Source organism: Bubalus kerabau, chromosome 1, assembly GCF_029407905.1.
Source record: "Bubalus kerabau isolate K-KA32 ecotype Philippines breed swamp buffalo chromosome 1, PCC_UOA_SB_1v2, whole genome shotgun sequence".
NCBI lineage: Eukaryota > Metazoa > Chordata > Mammalia > Artiodactyla > Bovidae > Bubalus > Bubalus kerabau.
Genome location: NC_073624.1, coordinates 175,538,224 through 175,558,034, shown reverse-complemented (window position 1 = coordinate 175,558,034; position 19,811 = coordinate 175,538,224). Strand labels below are relative to the sequence as shown.

At 57.5% G+C, this 19,811-nt stretch overlaps 2 protein-coding genes across 2 annotated transcripts in view; one reads left to right on the top strand and one right to left on the bottom strand.

The window, feature by feature from the left end:
• The first annotated feature begins 3,447 nt into the window (after positions 1-3,447).
• On the top strand, positions 3,448-4,873 carry F2RL3 (F2R like thrombin or trypsin receptor 3). Its single transcript, XM_055566500.1, has 2 exons — positions 3,448-3,553; positions 3,840-4,873. The coding sequence occupies exons 1-2, from the start codon at positions 3,448-3,450 to the stop codon at positions 4,871-4,873; spliced, it is 1,140 nt and encodes a 379-aa protein (XP_055422475.1).
• Positions 4,874-6,665: 1,792 nt separating this feature from the next.
• The window catches only part of CPAMD8 (C3 and PZP like alpha-2-macroglobulin domain containing 8), a 100,044-nt gene continuing 86,898 nt past the window's right edge, over positions 6,666-19,811 (bottom strand). Inside the window, exons 31-42 of the mRNA XM_055566499.1 lie at positions 19,586-19,672; positions 19,375-19,511; positions 18,816-18,971; positions 18,631-18,693; positions 17,604-17,788; positions 15,292-15,379; positions 14,578-14,652; positions 13,483-13,588; positions 13,284-13,394; positions 12,212-12,421; positions 11,573-11,690; positions 6,666-7,613 (exon numbers count right to left, since the gene is read on the bottom strand). Of these exons, the coding sequence (XP_055422474.1) occupies positions 7,592-7,613; positions 11,573-11,690; positions 12,212-12,421; positions 13,284-13,394; positions 13,483-13,588; positions 14,578-14,652; positions 15,292-15,379; positions 17,604-17,788; positions 18,631-18,693; positions 18,816-18,971; positions 19,375-19,511; positions 19,586-19,672 (1,358 nt within the window). The 3' untranslated portion in view covers positions 6,666-7,591. The remainder of the gene's footprint in view (positions 7,614-11,572; positions 11,691-12,211; positions 12,422-13,283; positions 13,395-13,482; positions 13,589-14,577; positions 14,653-15,291; positions 15,380-17,603; positions 17,789-18,630; positions 18,694-18,815; positions 18,972-19,374; positions 19,512-19,585; positions 19,673-19,811) is intronic.

Sequence of the window (19,811 nt, the reverse complement as noted above, 5' to 3'; positions counted from 1 at the left end):
GTGAGGTTCAGTCAGTTTCCTGTGAGCACATCTTGGGGTGACCTCTTGCTGCCAGGGGAGCTGATCTGACCACAGGGCGTGCGCCTGGGTTTGTTCCCTTGGAATGTTTTCTAGAATATTCATTCCCACCTCAGTTTTCACATGGTAGGAGTGAGACGTCTCCTCCGAGTGTTGTACGTGCGGAACGTAACTTGAAGACGGCAGTGTTTGCTGTAAACCTGCACCCACCCACCCACTTGGGACACCAGGTCCAGAAGAAGCCCCAGGTGGGAGGGGCTGCGGTCTCCCCCCTGCTCCGGCCCTTCAAAGCCACCCTCCCTGTTTCTACAGCTTCCCCCCACCCCAGCCTTCCTCTCACTCACCTGTCCCCGAAACATCCCCACGACCCTTCTGCTGAGGGGAGGTGGGGCTGAAGGACAAGGAATTCAGGACTAGCGCTGGCTTAGATCTGTTTGCCACTTTTCTCACTGTTGTAAAGTACCTGTGCCACGACGTATCACGTGACCATTTTAGGTGTACCGTTCAGTGGTAAAAAGTCCACACGCACTGGGAGTTCCCTGAAGCCCAGTGGTTAGGACTCCACCCTTTCACTGAGGGTGCAGTTTTGATCACTGGTTGGGGAACTAAGATCCTGCAAGCCCTGTGGCTTGGCAAGGAATGAAGGAACCGAGGGAGGGAGGGAAGAAAGTACAGCCACATGGCTGTAGAACCGTGCCCACCGACCATCTCCAGAATTTCCTCATCTTCCCAAACTGAAATTCTGTCCTCAATTACACACTCATTCCCCATCCACCCTCTCTCAGCCCTGGTACCCAACTAGTCTAGTTCTGTCTCTCTGAATGTGGCCACTACGGACTTCATGTAAGTGGAAGCATACACTTTGGCCAGGCTTCCCAGGTGGCAGTAGTGGTAAAGAACCCGCCTGCCAATGCAGGAGACCTGAGAGATGCAGGTTTGATCCCTGGGTCGGGAAGATCCCCTGGAGAAGGGCTTGGTAGCCCACTCTAGGATTCTTGCCTGGGAAATCCCATGGACAGAAAGGAGCCTGGTGGGCTACAGGCCACGGGGTCACAAAGAATCAGACACGACTGAAGCGACTTAGCACACACGCACGCATACTTTGACCACCTGATGCAAAGAACTGATTCATTGGAAAAGACCCTGATGCTGGGAAAGATTGACAGTGGGAAGAAAAGAGGACGACAGAGGATGAGATGGTTGGATGATGTCATCAACTCAACATGAGTTTGGGCAAACTCCGGGAGATAATGAAGGACAGGGATGCCTGGCGATCTGCAGTCCGTGTGCCTGGCGATCTGCAGTCCGTGGGATCACAGAGCGTCAAACATGACTGAGGGACTGAACATCAGCAATATGCAGTATTTGTCCTTTCGTGACTGGCTTACTTCACTCAGCACAGTGTCTTTGAATGAGGTCCATCCATGTTGTAGCCTGTGTCAGAATTTCCTTCCTTTTACAGCCACTACTATGTCTTTTTTTAAGCATAAAAATTAAGTTTTTATGGGAAGTGACGCACAGTGCAGAAAGTACCAGTAGCACAAAAAAGCACACGGAGAGAAGCAGGCCCCCAAGTCTCTCTCTGAAGGCAGCTGGCCCCCAGCATCCCCCGGGAGGTGCCTCCATGTGGCTCGTCGTCTTTCTGGGACAGCCGCCCTGAACCATCACATGCTGTGTTTGGGGGCCCTCTCCTGTGGGACAGGACCATTTCCATGGTGACTAGTGGGGGAGGGGGAGTTATTTATGGGCACCTCCTACACCCGCCCCCACTGCTGGAAATTTCCCGGCACAGACATCTTCCTGCGCGTGTGTATCTGCCATAAATTTCTAAACACGGAACTCCTGAGTCAAGCCACTCTCCTCAGGCCGGGGAAGAGCTGCCCCCGCCGCCCCCAGCTTCCCCTGAGCAGGCTTCCTGCTGTCTCCTGGAGGGGCGGCAGGGGGTCCCCGTCCCCGCTCTCCTGTGCGGTGAGAGTGCCCCATCATCACTGGTCACGTGTGCTGTTGAGACGCAGGCATGGGGCTGAATGTGTCACTGGTGTTGGAGGAAACTGCTCAGAAATGAGGGAGAGGCTCCTGGCTGTGACCCCTGCTCCCATTGAAGCTCCCCAGGCCTCAGTATCCGCCCCCCCACGCCTGGGGCTGGGGGCAAGGACCTCGGCATCTCAGCCTCCAGCAGCACCAACTCCATCATGGACTGCTTGGTCATTTCCTGGCTGGTCCCCGTGTCCCCAGCTGTGTGGCTAGATTAGGGCTTGCCATACCAGGACACCGTCTCATCCAATCCCCTCTCCAACCCCGAGTTCATTTCTTCTTTCCTCCCCACGGTTCCCACAGGATCCCCCTGCTCCCCGACCTTGCCCCACCACTGTGGCCCAGCCCTGCCCACACAGAAACCAAGAACCCCTAGGGCGGGTCCGCCCCAGGGTAGGATGGGATAGCTCCTTCTGAGGTCTGGAGGGGGATCTCATTCAGGAGAGAGGAGCACCTTCCCCTCTGGGTGGGACGTGCAGAGGTCTCTGGGGTGAAGGCCTGAAGGAAAGGGGGCTCGGGGTGCTCTCTGGGCTAGCTGGCCGCCTCCCTCCAGCTCAGGCACGGCCGTAGCCCCTGGTCACACCTGGGACCCCAGGTGGAGGGTGGGCCCAGGACAGGAGAAGAAGGGGCTTTGAGAAGAGGAAGCAGGTCCCTCCCAGAGAGAGCCGCCGCTGGGCTCCCCTAAGACCCCCAGGACAGTACGTGGTCAGCACTGGGGGCTCTGGCTGAAGATCAAAACCCCCTCAATAGTTATCCTCAGCAGACCCCAGGCTCACCAGGCTTTCTGCTCTCTCCATCTTCCTCTGCATCTGCCTGGGGGCTTGTGCTGCGTTAAGCAGCATGATGTCCGGCAGCCCTCACAGAGGGCCAGGGGCATTTACGGGGGGGTCCGCTCCCCTCTTCTGACCTCCGACCTGGTGTCCTGCCTGCCAGAGCTGGGGGTGGGGATTTGGGAGGAGAGGGCTTCAGGAGGGGCCAAGAGCTCTTGATTGGGGGGTAGGGATGTCATGCAGAGGGCTGGTTCCAAGAAAGGGAGGGACGTGGTTCCAGAGGGCTGGAACCGAGATGTGACCGGCCAGCAAGAAGTGGCCACTTGGCCCCCGGGGGCTTCCTGGGCTGGGCCGGGGCTGGAGGTGGGGGCTGCTGCCTGACACCCCCTCCTCCTCCATCTCACTGGCTGAGCACCTAGAGCCGGAGTGACCCCAGCTGCCCGATCTTCTTAGGCCAGGCCTGGGGCCGCCCACCCACTCGTGAGGACAGGGGCTGGCTTATCTCACACGGCCCTGTTAACTCCTCCGCGGGCACTCAGGAAGTTGGGGGTGGGGGTCCAGCCAGGCAGGAAGCCCGAGGTCAGCCGGCCACAGCCCAGAGTAGCTAGCACCCAGCCCCACCAACATGTGGGTACTCTTGCTGCTGTGGCCTCTGGCCCTGGGGTTCAGCCTGGGTGACACCCTGACCCCCACCGGCTTTGAGGACATGGGGAGCGCAGCAGAAGGCGATGGTGAGTGACCTTGGGCCCTGCCTTGGGACTGAGAGGGAGGTCGCCCAGAGCCAGCAAAGACAGCGAACGGGGGGGTGGAGGGGGGTCTTCCAGCCCAGCCTGGAGTCCACGGGGGCTGGGGGTGTCTGTGTCCAGCTCTGTCCCGGGGGCTCCTGAGAACTGGGGCCCACTCTAGTTTCTCAGGAGGTAGCACCATCCAGTTGGGAAACCAGATGAGGGATGGGTGGCTGGGGGTTAGGGGTGGTGATGCTTCTATCCCCTTCCCTCTGGATCGCTCTCCCCACAGAGAGCACACCGAGGCCCCACCCCCGCAGCTTCCCCGGCCAGCCCTGTGCCAATGACAGCGACACCCTGGAGCTCCCTCCCAACTCTCGGGCCTTGCTGCTGGGCTGGGTGCCCACGAGGCTGGTGCCTGCGCTCTACGGGCTGGCCCTGGCAGTGGGGCTGCCTGCCAACAGCCTGGCGCTGTGGGTGCTGGCCACACAGGTGCCCCGACTGCCCTCCACCATGCTGCTGATGAACCTGGCGGCCGCTGACCTGCTGCTGGCGCTGGCGCTGCCGCCACGGATTGCCTACCACCTGCGGGGCCAGCGCTGGCCCTTCGGCGAGGCCGCCTGCCGCCTGGACACGGCCGCGCTCTACGGCCACCTGTACGGCTCCCTGTTGCTGCTGGCCGCTGTCAGCCTGGACCGCTACCTGGCCGTGGTGCACCCGTTGCGGGCCCGCACCCTGCGAGGCCAGCGCCTGGCCAGTGGACTCTGCGTCACAGCCTGGCTGGCGGCGGCTGCCCTGGCGTTGCCCCTGGCGCTGCAGCAGCAGACCTTCCGGCTGTCACGCTCCGACCACGTGCTATGTCACGACGTGCTGCCCACCGGCGCCCAGGCCTCCTACTGGCGGCCCGCCTTCATCTGCCTGGCGGGGTTCGGCTGCTTCCTGCCGCTGCTGGCCATGGTGCTGAGCTACGGGGCCACTCTACGCACGCTGGCGGCGGGGGGCCGGCGCTACGGCCACGCGCTGCGGCTGACCGCGCTGGTGCTGGCCTCCGCCGTGGCCCTCTTCGCGCCCAGCAACGTGCTGCTGCTGCTGCACTTCTCAAACCCAGGCCCTGACGCCTGGGGGGACCTGTACGCCGCCTACGTGCCCAGCCTGGCGCTCAGCACCCTCAACAGCTGTGTGGACCCCTTCATCTATTACTTCGTGTCTGCCGAGTTCAGGAGCAAGGTGCAGGAGGGGTTGCTCCGCCGGGGACCTGGCACCGCCACGGCCTCCAGGGAGGGCGGCAGCCGGGCGACGGGGACCCGGTCCTCCTCGCTCGTGTGACAGGCCCTTCACAGGCTGGATGAACAGGAAGGGAGTCATTCTGGGTTGAATAGGGTCCCCTCCAGATTCACATCCACTGGGAACTTCCCAAATTGAGCTTATTTGGAAACAGGGTCTTTGCAGGTGTGATTAGCTAGAATGAGGTCACACTGGAGTACAGGGTGGGCCCTAAATCCAATGTGACTGGTGTCCTTACAAGAAGAGGATGCAGAGACACATAAAGAAGGCCACTTGACAGCTCGGGCAGAGGTGGGGTGACGTGGCCGCAAGCCACAGACTGCTGGCAGCAACTAGAAGCAGCCAGGGGAGCAGCCTGGGGTAGTCTCCCTCAGAGCCCCCGGAGGGAGCAGCGCTGCCTAGACCTTAATCTTGGACTTCTAGCCTCCAGAACTGCCAGAGAATAAACTTCTGTTGTTTGAAGCCACCTGGTTTGTGGTACTCAGTTATGGAAGCCCCAGGAAAAGACGGGGATTCAACATAGGCTTCTGGGTCTGACCAGCTCCCTTGTGACTGAGTCCAAGGTAGGGATGCTGCCTTAAGACCTGCTGTAGGATCCCACCCAAGAGGAGGCTTGGGCCCCTGACACCCCTGGGGGCCAAAGCGGCTGGGAGCCCTGTTGGCGGTCCTTCTCATCCCCAGAAGCCAGGCTCCAGCTTTGGGATGGGCTTTATGGCTCTGAGGCTCCCACCTCAGTCCCCGAAAGCCTGGTGCAACTCATCACTGGGAGCCACGGGGTTCAGCCTCCTGCTGTGACCCTGGTTACCAGACATCACCTCCTGCTCCTCACCTGTGGTCTGATTCCTCTCTGTCAGCTCCCCAGTGGAGCGGGTGGGTGGGCAATAGGAGTAAGATTTAGGGTGTGCACCCAGGCTCAGGGAGCTGCAGTTCTGCAAACCCTACCCCCAGCCACTTGAAGGCTGCTTTGAATTGAGTTGGGGGATACCACGTGCGGAGGGGCGACCGCAGCCCCAGACACACACACACACACACACACACACACACACATAACCTGCTGCTCCCCACCCGGGTGGGCAGCACGGGGCACGGTGTCGGGAGCCACTGAGCCATCAGCTGTGGGGGTAAGCAAGCCATCCCCAGAGGCAGCAGGAATGGGCACCATTTCTGGGCTCCCCATTGAGTTCCTGTCTCAGGTCTGGGGAAGAGTGACCAGCCCCAGGACACACACACACGCTCGCCCACATAAGAGGGAGCCTGGGGCCGTGTGAGTAACGTCAATGAAGCATATCGTGTCACTAACCTGGTGTGATGACGTACTGGAGCATCCCAAGATGTTACCATTGGGGAAGTTGGGTGAAAGTGTATGTGAGACCTCCCTCTGTTGCTGTTGTTTAGTCGCTCAGTCGTGTCCCATTCTTTGCCACCCCATGGACTGTAGCCCGCCAGGCTTCTTTGTCCATGGGATTTCCCAGACAAGAATCCTGGAGAGGGTTATCATGTCCTTCTCCAGGGGATCTTCCTGACCCAAGGATGGAACCCACGTCTCCTGTATTTACAAATGCACTGAATTTATGATTATCTTGGGGTTCAGGTGTTCCAAAGTCTCCTCCCATCCTCCTTGGAAAGGCGGGGCTGTGGATGAAGGGATGGAAGCAAAGGGCCAGATGAGAGCCGGCTTCAGCCCCTGGAGCTGCCCCTCAGCCTCCCCAGCCCACAGGAGGTTCAAGCCTGCCAGGGACTTGAAGGAAATGAGCTTTTATTACACCAGCAGCCTCCATGGCAAGTGGGCAACAAGGCCTTGGCCAAGGGAACTGTAACCTTGTAGGCTGGTGGGGTCAGGGATCAGCACTGCATGTCGGGGACCCCCAGGCTGGGCCGCCCCTTCAGGGTCTCCATGCTGTCCCGAGATGAGCTGTGTGGGCTGAAATAAATACCAGCGCGGAGGGAGAAGACAGGCCAACACAGGGGAGGAGCAGCTCAGAGGCAGGTCTGCGCGCATGGCTTTGGTTGGTCCGGAGCTGGGACACCCCCCCAGGTTGCTAGTGGGGGTGACAATCCTCCAGCTGGGGCCCCAGGAGAGCAGGGGTTCAAGGGGCGGTGAGGTCCAGAAGCAGGAAGATGAAAGTGCATCTTCTTAGAGCCCAGAACTTCCCCACAGAGCCTGGTGCCATCCAGACCAAACATTCAGGGGGCCCCTGAGGCTAGATGGGGCTGCAGGGGCTGTGACAGATCTGAGGCAACTTGGGGTTCGGGTCCTGGGGCTCAGCAGCTTGGGTGGCCCAAAGGGAGGCTGGGACTTCTGCATTTTGGAGAAGAGGGGCCTGTTTTGTTTCCAAGGTGCTGACGCTGTGTCCGAGACTTGGCCAGAGTTGTGTCCCCTCAGAAACAGGCCTTTGGCCACAAGTCCTTCCCAGAGATGTCCCTTCTCTGGGGAGCAGCGTGTCAGGCTGTGAGAGCTCCTCCAGCTACCCAGTCTGTGGGCTACGGGGTGGGGCGCCTGGAGTTCCAGCTGCAGCTGGGGAGGAGGGGGAAGGGGCCTCCAGCCACCCCACTGACCGTCCTCCCTGTTGAGGTGGGGGCTGGGCCCCCGGGAGGCCCACCATCCATCAGGGCAGGTCTCTGCCAGTCCACTTATCGGGTTTGACTGGAAGCAGGGGTCACCTGGGGTGGGGTCTACCAGCCCCTAGACAGTCAAGTCTCCTGTCGCCCTCTTTCGGCAGGTAGAAATCACGGCCTGATCACGTCTTCCAGCTTGGAGTTTTAGGAGGAGAAGCCACTCTGACTGATAGGAGAGAAGGGAAGATGCCTGTGGGCTGCAGGCCTTGGGGGAGGGGCTGCGGACCCCTCCCGCGCACTGGCCGCCAAGGGGCCCTCAGGATGGCTGCTTCCACCCACTGAGACAGGAGCACCCCCCTGAAACAGAGGTGGGGGTACATGGTCCAGCCAGGCCCCTCACAGTGGTGGGATGGGGTGCTCACTTTTGGTAAGAGTGAGCGTAGCTTGCGTGGGACCACCGTTCAAATGGAGAACGTATCCGTGGAACTCGATTGGCTATGAGAAGCCAGGAACTACTGATCCGACACCAGCCATGGATGGCGCTGTGAGTAGCTCACTTTTCTCACTCACCCTATTGAGTGAGAAAAAGCCAGTCTCGAAAGGTTACGTGCCCCGTGATTCTGTTTACAACAGCCCTGAAGTGACAAAATTATAGGGTGGGAGGACAGATGAATGGCTAGGGGGAAAGCAAGGTGGATGTGGCTATAAAACAGCAGCTAGAGGGATCCCTGAGGTGATGGGCTGTCCAGGAGCTTGACTGCAGTCATGATTACAAAAAGCTACAAGTGCTGAAAGGGGCTTCCCCATGGCTCAACTGGTCAAGAATCTGCCTGCAATGCAGGAGACCCTGGTTTGATTCCTGGGTCGGGAAAATCCTCTGGAGAAGGGATAGGCTACCCACTCCAGTGTTCTTGGGCTTCTCTTGTGGCTCAGCTGGTAAAGAATCAGCCTGAAATGAAGCAGACCTCGGTTCGATCCCTGGGTTGGGAGGATCCCCTGGAGAAGGGAAAGGCTACCCACTCCAGTGTTCTGGCCTAGAGAATTCCATGGACTGTATAGTCCATGGGGTGGCAAAGAGTCGGACATGACTGAGTGACTTTCATTTTCACTTGTGCGGGAACTGCAGACTCAACAGCCGCTGAGTACACGTACATGTGGTGAAATGAGTGAGAAGGGCAGACTGTACTGATGTCAGTTTCCTGGTATAACACTGTAACTCGAATTCTTGGCCATGTTACCAATGAGGGGAACTGGATGAAGGGCACCTAAAGCTCTCTCTCTTGTTTCTTACAACTGCCTGTGAGCCTACAGTGGCTTCAAATTTTCAAGTTTAATAAAAATCTCCCCTTCCATAATGAAAATAAAAGCAGATCTGTCTCAGAAGACACTGGAAAGAATGGGCAACACCTGGGAGACCTTAAAGGTGTTGTCATTCAGTCGCTAAATCGTGTCCGAATCTTTTGCGACCCCATGGACTGCAGCCCTCCAGGCTTCTCTGTCCGTGGAATTCTCCAGGCAAGAATAGTGGAGTGGGTTGCCATTTCCTTCTCCCGAGGATTTTCCCCACCCAGGGATGGAACCCGCATTTCCCGCATTGATAGGTGGATTCTTTACCACTGAGTCACCACTTTGCATATGGCAATTACAGCATGAGGGACGGGAGGGTCAACACACGGACATAACCAGCTTCCAAGTTGCTACGCTTTGGCGAAGTGGTTACCACACTCCCACCGAGTAGGCTGTGGAAAGTTTAAAGATATATATAGTTTGGTTCCTCAGAGCTACCACGATAACTGAATAAAGTGGAATTCTAAAAGATATTCAATTAATCCAAAAGAGGGCATTTAGTGGACTTCCCGGGTGGTCCAGTGGTTAAGAATCTGCCTGGCAACGCAGGGGACACAGCTTCGATACCTGTTTAGGGAACTAAGATTCCACAGGCTGCGGAGCAACTAGGCCCACACATCACCCACCACCGCTGCTGCGTCGCTTCAGTCGTGTCCGACTCTGCACGACCCCATAGACGGCAGCCTACCAGGCTTCCCCATCCTGGGGATTCTCCAGGCAAGAATACTGGAGTGGGTTGCCATTTCCTTCTCCAATGCATGAAAGTGAAAAGTGAAAGTGAAGTCGCCCAGTCGTGTTCAACTCTTCGCAACCCCATGGACCGCAGCCTACCAGGCTCCTCCGTCCATGGGATCTTCCAGGCAAGAGTACTGGAGTGGGGTGCCATCGCCTTCTCCCCACCCATCACTCTTTAGTGACATATGGACTCTTTAGTCCATATGCCATAAATACTGAAGCCCGAGGGCCACAACTACTGAGCCTTCAAGCCACAACTGGAGCTTGAAGAGCTTCCATGCTCTGCAGTGAAAGAGCTGTAACTAAAACCCAACGTCGCCAAATAAATGAATGAAAAAATTTTGTTTAAAGAAATTTGATTAGGACGGAGAAAAGAGAGGTAGGGTGTGTGAAGTGGGAGAGGCGGGGGAAGAGGGCACGGAAGGGAAAGCGAAACAAAACACTGCAGCACTAACCCTAAACCCGCTCCACCAGTAATTACATGCGTGTGAACCAAACCCGGTGCCTAGTGCAAGATGGCACACCCTCAAGTCTCCAGGACTATGGCGAGTGCTGGTAGAAAAGTTTTCCTACTGGTTTGCTGAGTGAGAATATAAACCAGCCTTTGCCACCAGCACGGGGTGGAGAGGCCCTTACCACCCAGGACGGCAGGGCTCTGAGGCTTGCCAGTGCAGCCAGCCTCCAGGACCTGGCACTTACCTAAGCTGATAGATCAATCTGTTGTTTAAAACCACTTGAGTTGAGTTGGCTCAAACCGCAAGATTTGCCTCCTCCAGGAAGCCCCTTCCCAGCCGCCCCACACAGAGCTCTCTGGTGACATTTTCTCCATCCTTCCCTCAGGGGAACAAAGATTCTCTCCCTGACCAAACTCCACTTGGGCTCCTCTGAGCTCTTTGTCACCCCAGTCTCAAATTCCAGGCTTCCGTGTTCATCTTGACACTGTCCAGCTGGAGCAAGAATCTGGCTAATGTATCAATTTAGCCAGAAACCCATATCCTCCATATTGATCCCTCTTGATATCTGATTGGATCCTTCATCCTGCCCTGCTCCTCCCCATCTCTCATGATCTCTCAATCAACCTGGCCTGCCATCAGCAAGAATAAGGTTCAGTCTCTTTAGCTAGACTATCCCCGCTCCACCCCCTATTGTTTCCTCTCAGTAATTTTCCATCTACTGACTCCCCTTCCCCACTCCTTGGCTATGCTTACTATGCTCAGTCATGTCTGACTCTCTGCAACCTCATGGACTGTAGCCTACCCGACTGCTCTGTCCATGGGGATTCTCCAGGCAAGAATACTAGAGTGGGTTGCCATGCCCTCCTCCAGGGGATCTTCCCAACCCAGGGATCAAACCCAGGTCTCCCACATTGCAGGCAGATTCATCAGCTGAGCCACCAAGGAAGCCCAAGAATACTGGAGTGCATAGCCTATCCCTTCTCCAGGGGATCTTCTCGACCCAGGAATTAAACCAGAGTCTCCTGCATTGCAGGCAGATTCTTTACCAGCTGGGCTACCAGGGAAGTGCTCCTTGGCTATAAATTTCACCCCCCACCTTTTTTTTTTTTTTTTAATTAGGTGTGTGTGCTTAGTTGCTTTGCTTAGTCGAGTCCAATTCTTCTTGACCCCGTGGGCTGTAGACTTCCAGGCTCCTCTGTCCATGGGATTCTCCAGGCAAGAATACTGGAGTGGTTGCCATTCCCTTCTCCAGGGGATCTTCCCGACCCAGGGATTGAACCCAGGTCTCCTGCATTGCAGGCAGATTCTTTACCCTCTGAGCCAGTTGGGTACAATTTCAACCCCACTGCAAGACTCCATAGCAGCCCCTCTTGAAAAACACATTCCTTGCGTCATGAATAAGTTATTTAAAAGGGTGAGTGGGTCTCAGGGACAGGTCTGTCCTGAGGTCCAGTCCTTGGGAGGGCTTCTTAAGCTCACCTTATACATATAGGCTGCTCTCTGATATGCATTGAGTGGATGCAGGTCAAGGGAGAACAGGTTATCCACCTCATCTCCCAAAACCTTGCAGGTCGACCCTCCATCAGTAGTTCCCACTTCCTGCCGGATTCCACAGTGGAGGGAGACTGGGGGCAGATTCAGCTCTCACCTGTCCTCTGCTTCCTTATCCAAGTCCACCAACTCATGGCCAGCTGCCAGGTGCCCGGTGTCCAGGGGACCCAAGTCATACTCATAGCTGTACAAGGCCAAGGCTGGTGTCGGCTGCTCTGGAAGGAAGGACTGAGTCAGTAGGGAAGGCACTGGAGAGAGAGGATCTGAATGACCAACAGCCCAGGGGGCTTGAGGAAGGATGTGTGGCCCAGAGCAACAGATAGGAGGTGAGGTCACAAGGTGGGGAAGAGGACACAGAAATCAGAGATGGGGAGACTCAGAAAAGCACCAAGTTGGGATGGGGCTGGAGAGAGACTGACCAAGACGGAGGAGATGCAAAGGGTTCTTGTTGCTAAGACTTGTAACCCCATGGACTGTAGCCCAACATGAGATTTTCCAGGCAAGAACACTGGAGTGGGTTACCATTTCCTCCTCCAGGGGATCTTCCCCACCCAGGGATCAAAAACGTGTCTCCTGCATTGCAGGCAAACTCTACCGCTGAGCCACCAAGGAAGCCCAGTGCAAACGGACCCAGACGCAAAGAGGTGATGAGAGGAGATGGCATGATGGAGAAGATGGAGTGATACATTCCGGGACGAGGTGGAGCCCCGAGGCCGGCCGTGGGGTGGGTCCTCACCAAGCGCGCAGCGGCCAGGGGGCGCGGGCTCCAATCTCACGCGGCGGCGGCAGGAGGCCTCCTGCAGGTGGCAGGCGCTGGCGTAGACAACGCCGTCGGAGCCACACACCGGCTCCCCGCTGATGCTGCAGGCGCGGGCGCAGCCACAGCGCTTGACTGTCACCCCCTCCTCCGGAACGGCCACGGGACCTCGCTCTTCAGGGGACCAGCCTGGCGGGCGAGGCGAAGCTGTCAGGGGCCTGGGAACTCCAAGCTCCCCACTAGGCCCTCGCCTCTGCCTGGGCCTGGGATGGAGAAGTCCCTAGGGGCCAGAACCACGCTCCACAAAGTGGAGACAGTGCCCGGGAAGCCCTGAGCCCTGACCTGGTGGAATTTCACGCGAGTATTTGCCTAGTATTTATGAAAACAAAATTTAAAAATAAAACTTTTGAACTAAATGCAATCTAAATTCATTTCAAGAAGTTTGGAAAATAAAGAAAAGGGTTCCCGGTAACTCCACTCCGCCCTTCGCTGCCGCCAGTCTGAGCTAACGGCTTAGGTTCCCTGGATCTGCCTTGTGGGGGAGGGGAGGCGAGGCCTCCCTTCCGGGCCTCGGGCTTCTATGCCCGTCCCGCCCACCCCGCTAGACCCCGCCCTCATCATTGTCCACTCTCTCTTGGCTCCGCCGCCTCACCCCTGCCCACACCCACCCCTCTAGGCCCCGCCCCTCCTCACTGCCGTCCCCACCAGGCTGGGTCCCGCCCCCTCATCACGGCCCACACCCGCCCCTCCAGGCCCCACCTCTTCACTGCCCGCCCCACCTCGATGGGCCCCGCCCTCATCCAGCTAGGACCCCGCCCCCTTCCTCTGCTCACTCCCACCCCTCGAATCCCTGCTTCCTCCACCCTGCCTGCGCACTTCAACTCCCTCGGCTCAGGACGCACGCCCTTGACCGAGCCGGGCCTTCCTCCTTTTACCACGCTGTACGCTCCCCCGCCTGACGACTCCCTCCAAATGGGCAGCCCTCCCACAGGCCCACGGGTCGTGTTGGGGTGGCGGGTGCTCGGAAGGGGCAGTGGCCTCGCGCACTCACCGGGGCCCTGGGCCAGAGCGCGCTCCACTTCGTTGCACGCAGGCCCCGCGCACAGCTCCCGGGCGAGCGGGCTGCGCGCGCTGACATTGTAGAAGCGCGTGGCCTCGAAGGCTGCGGAACCAAGGGAGAAGGGTGACCAGGTGATGGGTGACAGGGTGAGGGACCAAGCTGGGGTTGCGGGTGGCGGACGTGGGCCTACCAGGCTCATAGTAGTCGTACACCAAGATGGGCAGCGCCGACGTCCTGCCCACGACGTGCTCCCGGAGCGCCCGGAACTGCACGCACGTCAAACACCGGCTGGGGATCTGCAGGGGCAGCGGGCAGGCTCAGGCTTGGCTGGGCCCACTACGGCTGGAGACTGAGCTTCGGTCTCTGTGCTCTATGATGCCCCAAAGTGTGAATGCAGAACTGGTTGATTGCGGGGTGCCCGGGAGCCGTGAAATAGAAACCCGATCTTATTTCGATTTTGTGGGTCCTTCCACCCACGTGGGAAGGGTCTCAGCTGGTCTTTCATCTCCCACACTCACAAGCCAGGTGCCCTTCCTCCCTGTGTGTGTGTGTGTGTACATTCACAATCTTGCAATTGTGCAAGACAGTGTGCAACCACTGTCTGTAGAACTTTTCCATCTAGAAAAATGGTACAGATGAACCTGTTTGCAGAGCAAGGATAGAGATGCAGATGTAGAGAATGGACATGCAGACACAGAGCGGGAAGAGGAGGGCTGGACGGATTGGGAGACCAGGACTGACATAAACACACCACCATGTCTACAGCAGATACTAGTGGGAAGCTCAGCTCAGTTCTCTGTAGTGATCTAGAGGGGTAGGATGGGGGGCAAGGTGGGAGGGATGTCCATGAGGGAGGGGATATATGTATACATACAGCTGATTTACTCCCTTGTACAGCAGAAACCAACACAACATTTATCCTCCAGAAAAAAAGAATAAAAGAAACGGCATCCCCATTTGCACCCACTGTTTATCCCCCCAACCCTGGAAACCACCAATCTGCTTTCTGTCTGTTCAACTCAGCGTGTTTTTGAGACTCAGAAAGTCAGTGCTTCATTCTGATGCCTGGATACTATTCCACACCCCTCCTAACTTTTTCCACCAAAGCAAGCTGGCTGGGGCACAGAGCAGGCAGCCGTGCCAACTCTGCATGGATTGACGCTTCCGGTTTCTTTTTCTTGGTATGAGAGCATTGCCAGAACTATTAACGGGCCATGGCAGCTATGCCCTCGCCAATGCGGCTGCTGTGGAGGCCTCCGCCCACCGCTACCCCAGCCCGCAGTACCTCATCAAAGTAGAAGAGCACTCTGCGGCCAGCCAGCTCATACCTCTTCAGTGCCACGTGCTTGTCAAGGAGCAGCTGGCAAGGAAGCCAGAGTCAGGATCTGCCCAGCCCCTCTGACCCCAATACTCTCATCCTCTGATCTCCAAGGGCCCAAGGTGGGCTGGACCCATGAGGAGCCAAGGCCTCAGAGGCTGAGGAGTTTGCCCACAGGCATCCAGCAAGTCCCCATGGGCTGGGCCAGGGAGGCTGGGTATCACTGTCCTGAGTGCCTGCCTCCACTTCCCTGCCACAGTCTCCCCCGATCAAGTCTCAGTCCCAGGCCAAGGCCTCACCTGCACCATTCACCCCGCACCCCCATCCAGGGTGTTCCACCCTCCCCACACTGCTGACCTCCTTGGCAAGGCTGCTCCCCATCTTGGTGACCATCTCCCCCACATGCAAAATGGGGCTGGTCTCTCTTTAAGTGGAGGGTGCTGGCAAGTCTCTGGAGGCACTCCCTGGCACCCCATGTCATCCCCAAAGTGCAAGCACCTTCTTGGGGAGAGACCCAACCCCTCCCCACCTGCCTCTCCGCAAATGGCCAGAGCACCAACTTTGCTGGGAGAAAGTAAGGCAAAAACAAAAGCACAACCCCATTTTATGAAGGGCTAGGAATCTGCAACCAGGGCAGGTCCACAGACCCTGCCCGGCCCCTGCCCACCAGCGCCCCCTCACCTGCTCCAGGCTCTCGACGTCCGCCCGGAACCCTGACAGTAGGGGCACCTCCAGGACCGCCATGTTGGAGGACCCTGCATGCAGCCACCTGTCGATGAAAGGAGACAAAGAGGGGCCCTTGAACTCAAGCCTCTCAATGGAATGCATGGTCCGCTCTGTCCCCACAGCCCTCCAGCCTGCCCTGGGTCTGGTTGCACAGACACCCTTGGCGGGGTCATTGGTCACTCCATTTCACAGTTGAAAGACTGAAACCATACAGAAAAGGCCTTGCCAAGTGTTCTTGGCCTGACCCAGGTCAACCCTAAAGGAAATCAACCCTGAATATTTATTGGAAGGACTGATGCTGAAGCTGAAGCTCCAATACTTTGGCCACCTGATGCAAAGAGCCAACTCATTGGAAAAGTCCCTGATGCTGGGAAAGATTAAGGGCAAGAGGAGAAGAGGGTGACAGAGGTTGAGATGGTTGGATGGCATCACCGACTCAATGGACAGGAGTTTGAGCAAATTCTGGGGGGTATCGACTGGGTGGCGCGGTGGTAAATATTCTCCCTGCCAGTGCAGGAGACACAGGAGGTATGGGTTTGATCCCTGGGTCAGGAAAATCCCCTCAAGAAGGGAATGTCAACCCACTCCAGTATTCTTTCCTGGAGAATCCCATGGACGGAGAATCCCATGGACAGAAAATCCTGGTTGGCTACAATCCATAGGGTCACAAAGAGTCAGACACGACTGAGCGACTGAACGACAACCACCATGTACCTCCGGTGTGGGAAACGGCTCTGTGGGGCCAAGGGAGCCCAGGCTGCTCGCCAGCGCCAGCCCCGCTTCCCCTTCTGTGATGTGGGGGAGGCAGTGGGTAAATCTGCCTCTAGGGCCTGCCTCGTGCCAGGCCCTCCCTGTGCTGGGTACTGGTGACAGGGAGGCTGGTATTCAGTGAGGGCCCTGCAGACCGTGGGCACAAGGGGATGGGATGACCAAAACCCCTGGGATGGGCAGAGGAGGCTTCTGTGGAGCTGGGGCCTAAGAGATGCCATACCTGGCTGGCACACGGTTAGTTTCTTCCCATCTGAGAAAGGAACAGAGGTGTCCCCAGAGGATGTGCCAGGGCCAGTCCAGCTGCTTCTTGTTCCTCCACCCAATTGGATGGTGGTCACAGCCCTGCTGAGTGGTACCACCCCAAGTCTCACTGCGAACCAGAAATGGTAGCAGAGACCTGCTACTCTAGGGCTTGGGCCCAGTTGGGCTTGTTCTTCAGAACCTCCCAAGTTGGGGGCGACCTTGGACTTGTGAGGGTTAAGGGTTAAGGTTAAGGAAGGTGCCTGGGCAGCTCTGATGGGTTTCAGCTCCATGGCTACCAACCACCTTTGGGCTCCCCCATCATTGCCATGGCAATGAGCATCCTTTGTGGGCAGCTGCGTGCACCCCCACCTCCCGAGGACCCTCTGTGAACTGGTTCTAGGGTCACACCTGGGACGGGTGGGTCATGTAAGGGCCACAAACAGCCGTGCCTCCCAGCCCCATCTGCCACTGGAGTCTGCTGCACCCATTCAGAAGCACTTCCATTTATTTCATTCATTTCAGAAATCATCTGTAGTATAAGCCTTTGATTGCAAAGGGATCCATTTCAAAGACATTAATCTTGAATAAAGATATTGACAGCTACTAACACAACAACCAATAAGGAAACAGGCTGCCCCCACCCATGAATATCTCTCTTTCAGAAAGCCCTGGGTAGGGACTTCCCTGATGGCTCAATGGTTAAGACTCTGCGCTTCCACTGCAGGGGGCACAGGTTCGATCCCTGGTCAGGGAGTAAAGATTCTGCATAAAGTATGTGGGATGGCTAAAATAGCCCTGAGTTATTTAAATAACTGACTATTTGGGTCACCCTGCCTTCCCCTTCCTGCACCTCAATTACTGTTCTTATATTTTAAATTCACCAATAAAGAGTGAATCCACAAAACCCTAGGCACACCCCTCCCCTCAGATTTCAATAAAGGTAGAACTGCAGTTTCATGACTTCTCTCTATCTCTCTACCGGTGACCTCACTGTGTGACCTCCAGGAGGGTCAAGTACCCTCCAGGACCTGTGAGTAAGAAATCTTGTCCTTCATAGCTTCCTGATGGGTGTTGCTGAGGTGTGTCTTGTAATTAGAATAAGGAGCACGGGGGCTGGTCAGCCACAACTTTGGCTCTAGTCGGGGAAACATCTATGGGGCCAGGTGAGTCCCCCAGACGTTCCTAGCTGAGAGCATCACTCTACAGAACATCACCCAGGTAGGGGTGCCAGCCAGCGGGGCAGGAGGCCTTACCTGGTGCACACCTCCAGGGTCACCTGGTACTCCTGGTGGTGCTGGTCAGCTGCTGGGTCATCATCATCAGCTGAGGAGGCAGGTGAAGGGGGTCGCTGCTGCTCAGCCTCAGGCTCCTGGAGGTTCACAAGCAGCTGGAAGGATGGCTTGGCCACCGGGTCGGGCACATTGTAGGTGACATCAATCTGGGGGATGGGGGAGGACAGAGGCTTAGGGGCCGTGGGGGTGGAGAGGGGAAAGACAGGGGCAGGAGAAGGTGGGGGACAGCTAGAGCGATGACGTCAGTGATACTGGAGACAGTCCTGGGCATGGTCGTCATTCTCTTTAATCCTGATGGTGTAGGTACAACCATCATCCCATTCTTCCATGTCTCAAGCCCAGGTGTGTCTGCAAACCGGGCTCCCTCTCCTATTATCTACTGTGTTGTCTGGGCTCCATTTCTCAGATGGAGAAGTTGAGGCTACAAGGGTCTCCTGGCTGACTTGCCCTCTGACCACAGGCCAAAGCTCAGGAGACCAGTCTGCCCCACCCAGAACACAACTAAATCCTGAGCCTGCAGACTCAGGGGCCTCAGGGAGGGCCAGGCTGAGTCCGGGCTGGGCATCTGCATTCAGACTTGGCTGGGAGAGTAAACTTGAGCCACCAGGCAAGTCCCACGGTGGAGGGTGGAGCTCAGGGTCAGAGACCACCAAAATGAGAATCAGATGCAGTTTCACCCAAGGGGACACAGTGCCATCTACCTTGGGTTCTGCTTTGGGCAGGGGTGGTGTGGTTTAGTCACTCAGTCGTGTCTGACTCTTTTGCTAGCCCATGGACTGTAGCCTGCCAGGCTCCTCTGTCCATGGGATCCTCCAGGCAACAATACTGGAGTGGGTTGCCATTTCCTTCTCCAGAGTGGGTGACATCTCAGGGGGCTGACAGGCTGTCTCAGGGTGGTTCTCACACACACAGCCACCCCACTCAGCCTGGCCGGGTACTGAGCCCTCCAGTGTCCCCTGGGAGCACTCCCCTTTCCCCGAAGCCTCACCTGCATCAGACAGCAGCCTTCACCCTTGGCGCTCACAAACAGCCCTGTGGGGAGGCTGGGGATCTGGGGAGAGAAGAGGCTACGGTTCCCCTCTAGCCACCTGCAGACACACAGGGACAGACAGGCAGCGAGGAGGGGCCACTCTCGCTGCCCTGCCCCCCAACCCTGGTCCTGGGAACACGCACCGCAGCCATCTGCAGAAGCTTCTGGTTGCCCCTGTGCAGCTCGAAGGTCTCCTGGTAGTCCAAGTTGGTGGAGGCCAGGGAGACGGTGAGGTTGACGCCGCCCGCGTAGGACAAGATGGCGTACTCTGCCAAGGCCTGCAGAGCCACGCAGGTGTCCTGGGGACAGAGCCGGAGACCGAAGTCAGCCCCAGAAGGTGTCTCCACCTGTGCCAGAGGTCTGGCCCAAACTGGGGGTCCCATGGACCCTCACTGTGGCCAGGGACTCATGTGGCTGGAACGGAGAGCAGATCTGGTGTAGACACCCACAGAGTTGGGGACCCCAGGAAGCTGGGGCGCATCTCCACAAAAGGAGGGGCTGGTCCCTATCCCAGAGCCTGCCGCCTCCATCCCTCAGCCACATCCTCCCATCCTCCCATCCTCTCTTGGACTTCATGCTCCCAGAGGTGCAGGTAAGGAGCCATCCTAAGACTAGAAGCACTGGGTAACTTCCCAGAGGGCTCTGAGTCCCGAGCCTAGGCCACCCAGACCTGAGCCCTCCCTTTGGCTCTGCCTGGCACACCTGAGTAGAAGAGAAGCCTCCGAGGGCGTTCCGCTGCTGGGACAGCCACTTCACCACAGGCAGGGCGGTGGCCACGTCTCCCAGGAGGGTGTAGGTCAGCAGGGCATAAGCTGTCATTTCCACCTCGGCCGAGACCACTGCAGTGGAAGAGGCCGGCTGGGACCCAGGACCCAGTGCCCAAAGCAGGCGCTGGGGGTGGGGTGGCCCGTACCTGTCTGATAGACCCCGTCACTGAAACTTAGGAACACATCCTTGTCCACATCCCGGGAACCCGTCAAGCTCCAGTGGGTCACCCCATCTGCAAGGCCAGAACAGATCAAGGCTGGACCCCAGTGGGAGAGGGCACCAGGGAAAGATGGCGGAGACAGTAAGGGCCTTGGGGCTACATCTCAGATCTGCAACTACAGGGTCAAGTCCAGCCCCTCCTGCACCCGTGG